Here is a 12,451-nt window from a genome sequence, read left to right as displayed (position 1 = left end):
TTCATTTTTAAACCACTGAAAAAAATATTAGATAATTTAAGTATACTTACTCTACATTCTTTGTCCACTCTGGAAGGTTCTTCCATGTCATAAATATACAGTTTGTCAAAATAGTGAGCATAATGAGCATGCTAAACAATGTTGACTCTAGTTAAGGAACATACTCCTTTTTAATGCTGAATTTGCATCAAACAAAACATGAGGAATTGACCAGGCTGTATGATAAAAATCAGTTTATTATCACTAGCAGTGTCATAAATAATGTAAAGATGTTTCACAAAAATGATGACTATACCACTAACAATGTAATCTAGGTACACATGCTGTGCATCTTTTCCTTAGAATTTAATCACAGGGCTAAAGTGACAAATCTTAGTTTTGATTCATTTTGAGAGAAAGAATTAAGTACATGAACACATTTAAACACTAAACCAAAAAAAACACTGTTATTAAATATTTTAAAAGACCAGTAATCATTTTTAACAAACCACTTGAAAAGGATATGAATGAACTAAAATCTTAATAGCCGTTCTTCGAATAATATTGAAAGGAGATAAAAGGTACAAGGCAGGTGTGGCACTGAACCTGAAGATTGTCTTCCCTTTATTCAATACTATAAATGTCTTTTAAAAAACAAAACAAAACAAAAAAAACCCCAACAAAACACACCAAGGGGGAGGGAAGGGGGGAGGGGGAATAGGAAATAGAGGAAATAGGAAATTAAGGATACATGTTAGCAATCTTGCCATAAATAGAAGCTGCACTTACACAGATATGAGTAGCCAAATTTCTGCAGAATTATACAAGCAAATATCAGATTCTAAATTTTTACATGAGCAATGAAAACTGAACACCACACATTCTTTGCCTTTGTGATCTTAAAGAAAACCTGCATTTCATCATTTTCTAGAATTATCTAATTACATTAAAAATATAATTTAAATATTGTCTTTTTTAACATTTAAACTTAATACAACTATATTATTTACACTTCAGACCAAAGCTGGCAATGCAAAACAAAGCACCTAACTAACCATTTTTTAACACTTATGAGCAACTATTTAACCATTTCAGCACTTTAAAACTGCTTCTGAGGTGGGACATCCTTGGCTTTTAAAGGCTTTACTGCTTTTATTGCTTGTACACTCATCACTAGTACCATCTATGCAACAATTTTTTATTTTGACTAGAAGACACAATGAAAATGTCATCTAATGAAATCTTAATTCAAACTACATCTTATGATTGAACCCAAAAGGCTAATATCTGGAAATAAGCAAGTTTTAACATTGAATCTTTCTGTTTTCTAATGATATTCTATTGTAAAAGAAATAGATCATTTGATAGCGTTCATGAAGTTGAAACAACAAAAACTAAAATAACTAAAAAACCTTACATCTGATTATTAGTCTTCAACGGCCTCCACTAGAAAAAAACCCCACTGCTTTAACGTAGTTGCTTCCTACAGATAATATAGCTCTTTGGTCCCTTACATGCAAAACACTGATCTCTTGAACAAAGAAACCTGTTCTATGTTTCTAATTCAACAATCGATTTATTAATTTGCACAATAAAATAACAACTGGCTGCTTATTTTGTACTGCCTTTTTAATGTAAACTCAATTTTGCCTTCCATTCTGAACATCACTCCACATCTCACGACTACGTAAAAGCATCTTTTCTTCATCTGTACTTGCTGAAGTCATCACCCTTGCTCCTTCCTCCTTTTGTTATCATTGTATCTATATAAGAAACCAAGTCACATTGCAGTACACATATATAAATCTAGATTTTGTCTTCAAATCTGTATGGGGTTGTACCACAGACCCAATACTGAAACACAAAGTACACAGCTTTAGTCTTTACACTCAGTCCCACGGGAGAAGTGAATAAGGCTTATCACATGAATGTTATTTTTATGCTGTTTTGCTAAACTGACACTGATCCACAAATCCTCTTTTTTATTTCTGGGAAAATTTTGAATCCACACAGATGTAAAGTGATTATAAAAGCCATGATGCATACACTTTCAAGAATATCATTGCTCTGCGACATACTGTTATTGAAGGCATATGACCACAAATTCTCCTACCAGAGCACTGTCTTCATGTTCGTCATGGGGTAGTGCAGGGAGTGATTACTTGCTGGGGAATTGGTATTAAAATAAATCATCCTGATTTTTAAAATTATCAGGAAAAACGTAACTGGCCAGAAAAATCAAATCCTCCCCATGAGACTCAGAACAGTTCCAGTGGTCCTGAAGCAAACTCTAGCATAAAGAACTCACATCTGTAAGTGACAAGCTGTTACCAGTACACTGAAACCACATCACATTAAGTTGGCAATATGTGATAATAATATTTTCTTTTTTTAATTATGTCCCTCCCTAGTCAAACACAGTTTAACATTTAATTTTTTGTAAAACAGGTATTTCCATGAGATTTCAAGGACTATTCGACAGTTGATTGTTTCAGCATATGACTGAATGAGCACTTTGTCCAAAGAGCACCCTACTAAACTAGATCTCAGGTATTGTCTGTATTTCCTGGAGACCCCAGGAACAGAGTAGCCAGTCAGAGAGGAAGTTTTCAAATGCTTCTGTATTCAATGAGATTTGAAGCAATTAAAAGACTTCTAATGCAAAATCCACTAACTCAAAATAAGATCATAAGGAAATCTTAGACATTAAAAGCTCTTTTTTTAAAAAAGCAACTTAAGCAGAAGAGTTACAGCCTTATTTATAGTGTATTCAAAATAATTAACATGTCATCACATACTGTGTAATACTTTCTACCATGGCTTCTGACTACCTCCACACCAGAGCATTTATCACTTTATAGTTCAACAGGAGTGTTCTAAATACACTCAATATAAACCACTTACTTTTTTATTGATATAGTATGGATCCAGGTCCTCCAGGGGCTCAGAGACCATTCCCGGAGGAATATCACCATAAATAAATGGCAGTGTCTTTCCTGCCTCTAAGTCATTCCTTGGCTTTGGGTGATCTTCTTCATGACCACCATCATCTTTATGCTCGTCTTTGTCACAATGAGATGCTTCATCAGCAATACGTTTTTCAATAGCTGCAAGAGATTCTTTGGTGAAATAGAAGAAGCTGTCACATCCTGGTGGTACCAGCATTGCCTGTGCCATCTTTGCATTCTGCAGACTCTAAATGCTCTTGTGCAAGAAGATCCTAGGAGAACATGAGAAAAAAAGAAACAGATAATAGAGGGCAACAGCAACAAAAACCCTCAAATAAAAGCTTTTGGTAAGTCATCATCTGTCCCTTTTCTAATTCTAAAGCATTGTAGCAAGAAGTATTTGCATTAATTGTCAGATACTTGATAGAAAATTAGCTACCAGTAACAACATATCAAACAGATACAAGTTATGAGGTAAAGAAAAAAGTGAAAGGAACAAAAAAAATCAAAATTTGCATAGTTTCTTAACTCAGGTTAATACAAACTTCACAACAAGAAAAAAAGGAAAAAAAAATAATTCACTATTCCCTAGCCTAAACATTAAAAGACACCTTATTGTGATAAAGTAAGAAATGTGTTAAACACGGCTATGTACTGCAATCAATGGTTACAACTTCTAACATACAGATTTATACATCAAGTTGGCACAGTACCTAAAAAACCCTGCAACTTACAAAAGTAGAAGAAAAAACCACGCCCTTTCTATTACTCTTTCATTTCTGATGGCAACACTACTCCATCTGGTGGCTTACACTATGTTACACTAAATTAACATTAATATTATACTATTAGACAGGTACTACATAAACACATTCTATATTTAAAGCCATAGGCACAAGCAGAAAGCAATTGGGCTGAATTTTAGTCTGTTGCTTTTTGAGTTTCCTGACTTGCATCTTCGTGATTTTTAATTTTAACTTTGGTGGTGCTGTGCTCCATAACTAAGAAACTTACAGTGGGTGAAGGGGTTTAGATTTATACAAAAACCACAGCATACTCTCCCCAAAGTCACAGTACTCTCTCTGAGGCCAAATATACTTTCAAAAGATCTAAAAGGAATAAATTTATTCAATTACAACAAACAATAACAGATCACTTCTTTCTAGGTTTCTACTTCTTACAGTGGGAGTACAGTTAACACTCATGGGCGCAGTATCTTCAGAAAAAAAACAGTTTTATGAACAGACAAAATGGAACCCAGTCCTGCTTGCTGACACTAGCAAGCGCCATAGGCTTTGTCAGCCCAGCACTGCGGAGGGCTGAGCTGGGCTGGCTGCCAGCCCCCCAGCCCGCTGCCCTCTCACTTCTGCCCCACAAAAGGAAGTCGGGAGGGGAGAACAAAGTGACAAAGCACACTCCTTGAGATAAAGACAGGGAGATCACTTACCCAATACCACTATGGGCAAAACATATTCAACTTGGGGAAGAATAATTTATTGCCAATTAAAATAGATCTGGAAGGTGAGAAACAAGGACAAAAACCTAAAACAACTTTCCCCCACCTTGCCTCTTTTTTCCAGTCAACTTCACTCCATTTTCAACTCCTATACATCCTCCCCGCCCAAGTGGCACCAGGAGGACGGGGAATATGGGCTGGGGTCAGTTCCTCTGTGCCATTCCCTCCTCCTCATGTCTTCCCCTGCTCCAGCATGGGTCCTTCCCACAGGCTGCAGGGTAAGACTGCTCCAGCATGGGCCCTCCACATGCCACGCGGTTCCTTCAAAGAACATCCACCTGCTCCAGCATGGTGTCCTCCACAGGCCACAGTGCAAGTGTCTGTTCTGGCACGTCCTTCCATGGGCTGCAGGGAAATACCTGCTTCACCACGACCTCAAGGAATCTCTGCTCCAGCGCCTGGAGCCCCTCCTTCTTCCCTGACCTTGGTGTTCACAGAGACGTTTCTCACACTTCTTTCCTCACACTGGCCTGTGCTGCTTTGCCCCTTTCTGGATGTGTTTTCCCCACAGGCGCCACCACCATGGCTGAGGGGCTCAGCTGTGCCCAGCGCAGGGCAGCCGCAGCTGCACCTCGCAGAGGCCCCTGCAGCCCCTCAGCGGGATGGGTGGTGCCGCAGGCACCCAGTACAGAAATATCATGAGCACTGGTCAGGGTGTTGTGAGGCCTAATTCCCAAAAGGAAAAACCTTGAAGGAGATTTAGATGAGTTGCTCCATTTGCTATAGGCTTCTGTCACCACAAATGTCACTGACAGCCTGCTCCACCCAGGAGATGAGACCTGGCTAAAGACGTACCTTTTTTGTCTGATCACAAGTGTGAGCGAGCTTAATAGTAGGGGTGTGCTGGGAGGGAAAAAAAAAATGATAATGTACTTTTTGATGAAGTGGAACAGCTCCAAAGTCAATTAATACATGACACCATGAGTCCCAGAAATCTGTCTCTTCTATGGAAACTTTTAGGTCAATTCAGTGTTAGTTGAGGAAATTTCCTGTTTTTCAACAATTTTCCAGCAGAAACAAAGTTCTCATGGACGCAAAACCTAACGTTACACAAGCCATCTCTTCCTCAAAACTAGCCAGCTAAGTGTATGCACAGACATCAAATCCCTGCTTCTTCAGTTGAGCTAACAGCTTCTGAGTGCTTGGCAAATAACTCTTTACCACAATAAAAGACACAAAGAACGGGTCTTTGCACAGGCTAGTGAAGAGATGAGAAATTTCCTAATAAATAGCTATAGAAATCAGACATTTTACGTGTCAGCCACAAAGCACTTTAGGAAAACACAAAAATATTTTTTCTCTGGAACAGAAAGCCTGAAAATGCCAAGTCTTCCCTTATTCATTAAAAAATTAATAATTTCATCTGTGCAATCTTAAAGTGATTCACCATTCTAAAATGAAAGATTTGATTGCTGTTTATGCTTCTCCAGTGAACCCTACTCAGATCCATAGCACCAATGAGCCTGAAGATCTGCCCAGCCACACTTGGACTGAGAACCAGCTGAGTCTCAAAAGGTAAAATTTCATTCAAAAGCTGGATGATATCTGTGGCTCTAAATACCCAGGGAACGCGCACCAGCAAAAAGGAAGGCAGATCTGTCTTACAAGGAAGGACACCAGGATCCTGTTCCATAAACTTCATTTTTACCTAAGGGCTAAAGTAAGGGTACCAAATAATACTTTCAGTACTTAGGTCATCTATTTAGCTTACAACTCTGTTTTCTAGAAACAACAGGTATGTGGGCATGTTTATTATCTGCTTCTTTATTTGTAAGCTGAAAATTCACATGGGTTTCCCTAGCGCGAGCAGCCATGTCTATCTTTTTTTTTTTTTTTTAGTCAAGGAAAGTTCTTATTAGCAGGGGCTTTTTCCTACACTAAGGTGCCAGCAGCATTAAATAACAGGTTTTCCCCCCAAAAATAGTCCTATATGGTATATTAACAAATACTGTATGTGTTGTAACAGATTCCGAGGACTTCATCTTCTCTGTATTGAGTGATGCAAACTACAATTAATAGATATGCAGCTATATGTAATCAGTCTACACACATTTAGTTATTATCTAAAACAGTTAGATGGTTGCACAAACTCTTTTAGAGCCTGAAGAGACAAGCGAGCAAGACTTTCAGCCATTAGAACAACCTCTACCTTAAATCCAAATAAAACAGGAGCTGTACGCATGGTGCTGTCTTGTTACAGTCATGCTGCCCTTTATGGGCTAAATAGAATACAGGGTTATTTGGCACATCTGCACAACACTGACCAGTCCACCATACCTACAAACAAGTAGGGGCATGCTTGGCAGTCTAAGAAAAAACATAACTTTGTGTTTTGATGACTATCTTCAGAAACAAAATGGGCAGAAAAAAACATGTCAACAAAAAGAAAGGGGATACACTTTCAGAGAGTAAGACAAATTATAACATTCAGCTAATCCTTCAGAGGATGTTCTCATTACCTGGAAAAATACTTTATAAAACTTTAAAAACAGTTTTCTAGTCAACTTTAGCAATGTAAGAGAAAATGAATATGATGCCTGCAGTAAATATTTGTTAGCAAACATGTTCTTGAAAAATGTCACTGTTATGTCCGTCTATGCATTTAGGCTAAATTTACTCTTTAGAAGTCTATAACACATAAAACTAAAAGTACATGACTGTCCATTTTATCAAATACCACTACAGCCTTACAGCAGTTTTTCCGAGTTGTTACAGATGTTATCAGAATGAAAAACAATCTTTCCACTTGCATGTTCATATTCCACTGGCTTATTCAGCAAGGCTTAAGTGGTATCCTTAGGGCTGAGATGAACTCCAGTATTTCTCTCTAGAGACACCATATCCAATGACTGCCGCACATATCTCGGTGTTAACATAAACCAGAAAAAAGTTCTTTTGCAATACGTAACAGGAGTCTCTTCTGTTAATGATTTACCCTAGCAGTCTAATCACAACCCATGCTTGCAAAAAAACTCACACCTATTAAACACATCCTGAGTTACAGTTCAGTGACCATATTTCCTTGTCATGACATTTTTGAAGTACTGCAAATATACAAACTCTGCAGCATTGCGGAGCAAACTGATGCCACTTATATCATTATGACATGGAAATCAGTTTATCCAAGAAAGAAACTGAGTGGAAAAAAAAAAATATTATGAAGACAGATGGATTGGTTTAATGACTGAGACTTTCTCCCTATCTTTTCCACAATCCTGATAGCTTCTGTATTATGAACTAAGAGGTAATAACAAATCGAATCAGAAAACGAGAAAGAATCCTGAAGAAACAGACTGACACCCTTCCCCTCCGAAAATCCCACAAAGGTCCTTCTGCAAGCTTATACACACACACACACACACAAAATAATCCACCGACACTAAAACCCAAAACCCATCACATATACCCTCCTTTCTCAGCTTGCTATTAAGAAATAAGCTTCTAATCCAGCATGGCTGTATTGTGCATATAAGCCTGAATGGAGACTCTCTCCATCAAACAGAACAGAAAAAGCAAGTTACAGATGAAAGATTACAGACAACTGCTGCATATCACTGACTACCTAGTAGCACAGCACTACAAGGAAATTCCTTGGTCCAGGAATGAGCCAACAGCAACATGATACTAAAGTAAACACTAATATACTCTTATGGAATATGGTTGAATGAGTAATAAAAATTTTCTACATTTTTATACATATTAAAAAGGTATTTCAAAATATCAAAGAGTCATATTTTTGTTATTTTAGAAACAGTACATCTCTTTTATTACTCCATTTTCTAGGCTTGACATGTAAAGAGATTGCAGCTCCAATATATTCTTCGTGAAGTTGTATTAAATCTAATCCTGTATTATTTTACAGGTAGAAATTCAAGGTTTTGAGCTTGAATCCACTGGCTAAAAAAGAAAATCATGAAAGTATTGTTTGCATTTTCTATAGGAATGTACAAAATGCTTATTTTAACATTTTTTAAAAAAAAGTAATGGTCAGGGTTAGACCTAAACCATAAAACAAACCACCCTCAATAAAGAGGATATAGTCTATCCATCTTCATATTTTTCAGAGTCAGAAACAACACATCTGCTCTTACTACTCTATATTCTATAAGATACTGATGAATTTTTAAAATATTATTTTCAGTGTTCTCTGTACTATGATACATTTCATAGTGCTACCTGAATAACTTGAATAAAGTTTTCAGCACCCTAAAGAAGCCAGGTGAAATTGCTAAGTTCCAATAACCATATAAGTCTCATGTGTAAAAATAAATTAAAAAGAAGTTACTACTGTGACAGTCAGGTGAAGATGTACATTGAGATTCAGTTCGGCAAATTGAGTTTGATGAGTCACAAGCAAATCTACATACATTTTCTTTGCTATGCTCTTTTTTTGCAATGTGTTTATATAAAAGCACATGGCCTTTTTTCAGGGATAATTAATTTTACTATATAAATTAAGACATATTATTAACTAGTATATTGTCATATTCAATGAGGCAACCTTCAGACTTACAGTTTCTACAGAAAATGAGCTGGCTTTATCCCTGTTACTTCAATATTACTATTCTGCGATTGTTTGCAGAACATGAAGCAGCTATAATACAAATCCAGAGAGTTGTTACAAAAATGGGTTAATCTAAAAAGCATCTGTTCTAATCAACAGTTAAAAATCTAGTATTTGTCCTTCTCCTCTCGATTTCCTGTGTAGATGCTAACAGCACATACACTGTTTGTCCACTTACAATGCTAAACATCAATAAGAACTAAAACATTTCTGAATTATTGATTGCTCTGAGCCTGAATAAATTAGACTTATGGTACATTTCACCCCTGATGCTTCTCGGCAAGAGACTGTGGCAATACAATAACACTAAGAGGGACAACTAATTTTTAACAAAATATTTTGCCATGTCCTTCACTTATAATTTGCTTCTTGCTCTATGGCTTGCTCATGAAAATAATTTTAAAGACTAAAACAAATGCCTGCGGAAGACTGACGAATTTCTGTTTGGTTCTAGGGATTAAACTTCTTATATGCAACTCGCTCTACATGACCTATATTTTGTCCAAAATTATTCCCAAGTAGTTGTTTTCAGTTCAGTAACCTCTGATTTCAGTGTGTGAATTTATAGTAATACTCAGAAGATATTTGAAAAATATTAAATGAAAGAAAATTATTTAAAAGGTAGAGAATGTTACAGTTGAACTTAAAAAAGACAATCCTCCAATACAAGTCCATTTACAGAATCTGCAACCACTTAGGCAAACTTATCTGCCTCTTTCCTTTATACCAGAAAATGTATTCATCCAGTGCAGATCCAGGAAATTCAGTCCTCACAAACAAGCAATCCAATCACAGATATATCAAACAGAAAATCTGGAACAGAGCCAAAACATAGCAAATACAAAACTGAATTTTTTTTATTGCTGGCAATGCAATGGAAACCAGTGAAAAATATGTTCTATATTTTCAGAAATGTGATGTGCACATTTTTATTCTAGCAAGTATGATATTTCTGTCATTCACATGACTGGCTACTATGACATTTTTCCAGACCACAGAAATGCATCTCAAAATTTCAAGATCCTACTTCTAGTTAGGTCTGCATAAGTCACGTGGACAAGTCCCTGGATAATAATCTTAATTTAAAGTTTCCTTTAACCGTTAATTTCTTTTACAATCTGAAGACAAGTTTATATCAGATTTGCTCCTACACTAAGACTATTCTTCACTTCAATAGCCCATCAGACACTGGTGCTTCCACTTTCATGTATTTCCTGAAAAAATGCTCATCTCTTAAATATTCATCTAGTGATATTAATTCAGTGAACCTTTTCTTTGAGGCAAAGAAATTATATCAGTCACTGAAACTTATTTTTACTTTTTTTGTGTTTATGTCACTTGATGGGACTGATTTGCTTTTGTAAATCCTGGTGTTCAGTCTTCCAAGGTTTCATTATCAGTGTGTTGGGTTCTTTTTCTCCTCACTTCTCCAGATTCCTCCTTCAATTTGATGCTGTATTTATATGTCATTAAGCCAGTTTATGACAAGACTTCAGGCAGTTTCCAACACAAAGTGCTGATAATGTGTGCTGAGTGACCCTTACTCCAAAACACTTGTCTTTTATGACACCAGAGATGATGACATAAAGTTAATTACACGATGACCTTTATGATTATAAGATCGACAATTTTTCTACATAAATTCGTAGCAAAGACAACATTAAAGCTTTTAAATACTATTTCTACCTGCAGATTTAACTCCTTGTTTTGATGCTTAAAAGATAAAAACTATCTCCACAGCTACCACATTGTAACTATTGTAGCTGCTTAGAGATTAAGCTATGAAACAATACTCTTTTATATGGAGTTTCAAATAATCACGGTATTTGCAGTGTTTCGTTTCCTTGTATTCAGTAGCTGAAAGAGTATGAAAGAAGGGCAGTTATCATACAGGATAAATTTATTTCCTTCGCACAAAGTACTTACTACCCAATAATTGTGCTTAGTTACAAATCTGAATACACTTACTCACTTTAGCTATAGGAACTCTTTAGGATGTAACTGCCAGATTCCACAAACAAAAACCCAAAATGTATTTTATCCAGAAATCATATACTTGATCCTATATCATTTAAACCCTCTAAAGCTTTTGTACCAAGAGAAGTTAGGGAAAAAGTACTTTTATTCTTGTGAAACAGAGAAAATTTTAGAGAAGGCAGGTTTAGTAGGATGTTTAAAAAGAAACTGAAAACAGTTCTCCAGAAGGGTGCCCGTTTCCTTAAGCATTCAAATTTAAAGGAAGAAATAAAAATGTTTAAAGAAAGACAAAACACTGACAAATATATTTTTTTTTTTTCAGAACTACATAATCTGGCCTCACAGAATAAGACCTCAAAAGTACAAGAAAAACAAGAATGGAAATGACAACATTGCAAGTTACTTTACAGAGTTAGATTTCTCTTACACTACTGATTTGCTGCAGTGATTCCAAGAAGTCAATAAACACTTTCAGAAAAGAAGAAAGTACTACAGTACTTATAGATTAATTTTTCAGAAGCTCTCTGGCTCAGATTTCAGCTTTGCTGAACAAATGCCAGCTGAAAAAGAAAAGCACATATCCCTGAAATGAAATTGTGAAGAAAAGAATTGCCACAATAGGCAGAAGTCTTGCTTTAAAATGTTCTCCCTACAAAAAATCCAGACATTTATGAAATTCTTACAGATTGCAGTCATGGCATTATCATCAGCACATCTGGCACTTCACGTTTTATTGCATAATGCAATTTTTACAATGAGTAAAAAAAACCAAAATATTTTTGCTTGAAAAGAATATTTTTCAAGCAATACTCTTTTTTTGTGTGTGTGAAATAGAAGTAAATAAAAATTAGTTTGGGGGTTGGTTTTTTTTTTTCAGATGGGATCCTGACAAAGCTGTGCAGCCCTTAGCAGGACTCATACACAGAGTAAGAGCTTAATATTCACCTATATGTACAAGGAAATCGAGGAACTGCACTTTAGAAATAGGAAAAACGTTTCTTTCAAGTTCACAAGATCATTTATTATCCGGAAGTACATAACAACAAATTTAAGACCCAGAATTTGGTCTGAAGTTCTTAAGGATTCTTATTTAGCATATATATGATAATGAAAGATTTAAAAATAATACCCAAAACTGATGATGCTGATCCTTCTTGCATAATGGACCATTTATTGGAAGGCGCTCAGCTACTCTGCTTTTACGCACAGCAGAAGAATAAACATAATTGTATACAGCATTATGTTACATGACTAGTGTTAAATGAGTTTTTTCCAAAGCCACTCTCAATTTCCATTAACATATGAAGGAGATAAAACATAATTGAGGGTTTTTTTTTCAAAATGGTTAAGGTCTCCCACACAGTCTTTCTTATCAAGAGGAAACATTAATAAAGAAACTGAATTTGGAAATTACAAACTTGGAGACAGCAAGCAACATTTCATTTCTGAATTAATGGGAGAATGACA

The 12,451-nt window shown here is 35.9% G+C and overlaps 1 protein-coding gene across 1 annotated transcript in view; it reads right to left on the bottom strand.

Moving 5' to 3' along the window:
* The window catches only part of LOC130154261 (sodium channel protein type 2 subunit alpha-like), a 76,103-nt gene that overhangs the window by 46,138 nt on the left and 17,514 nt on the right, over window positions 1–12,451 (bottom strand). Inside the window, exons 2-4 of the mRNA XM_056350186.1 lie at window positions 2,884–3,199; window positions 505–623; window positions 51–140 (exon numbers count right to left, since the gene is read on the bottom strand). Coding sequence (XP_056206161.1) covers window positions 51–140; window positions 505–623; window positions 2,884–3,156 — 482 coding nt within the window. The 5' untranslated portion in view covers window positions 3,157–3,199. The remainder of the gene's footprint in view (window positions 1–50; window positions 141–504; window positions 624–2,883; window positions 3,200–12,451) is intronic.

This window comes from Falco biarmicus, chromosome 8 (assembly GCF_023638135.1).
Source record: "Falco biarmicus isolate bFalBia1 chromosome 8, bFalBia1.pri, whole genome shotgun sequence".
Classification (NCBI taxonomy): Eukaryota; Metazoa; Chordata; class Aves; order Falconiformes; family Falconidae; genus Falco; species Falco biarmicus.
Note: the sequence above shows the minus strand (reverse complement) of the source record. Positions and strands in the feature narration are given on the sequence as shown.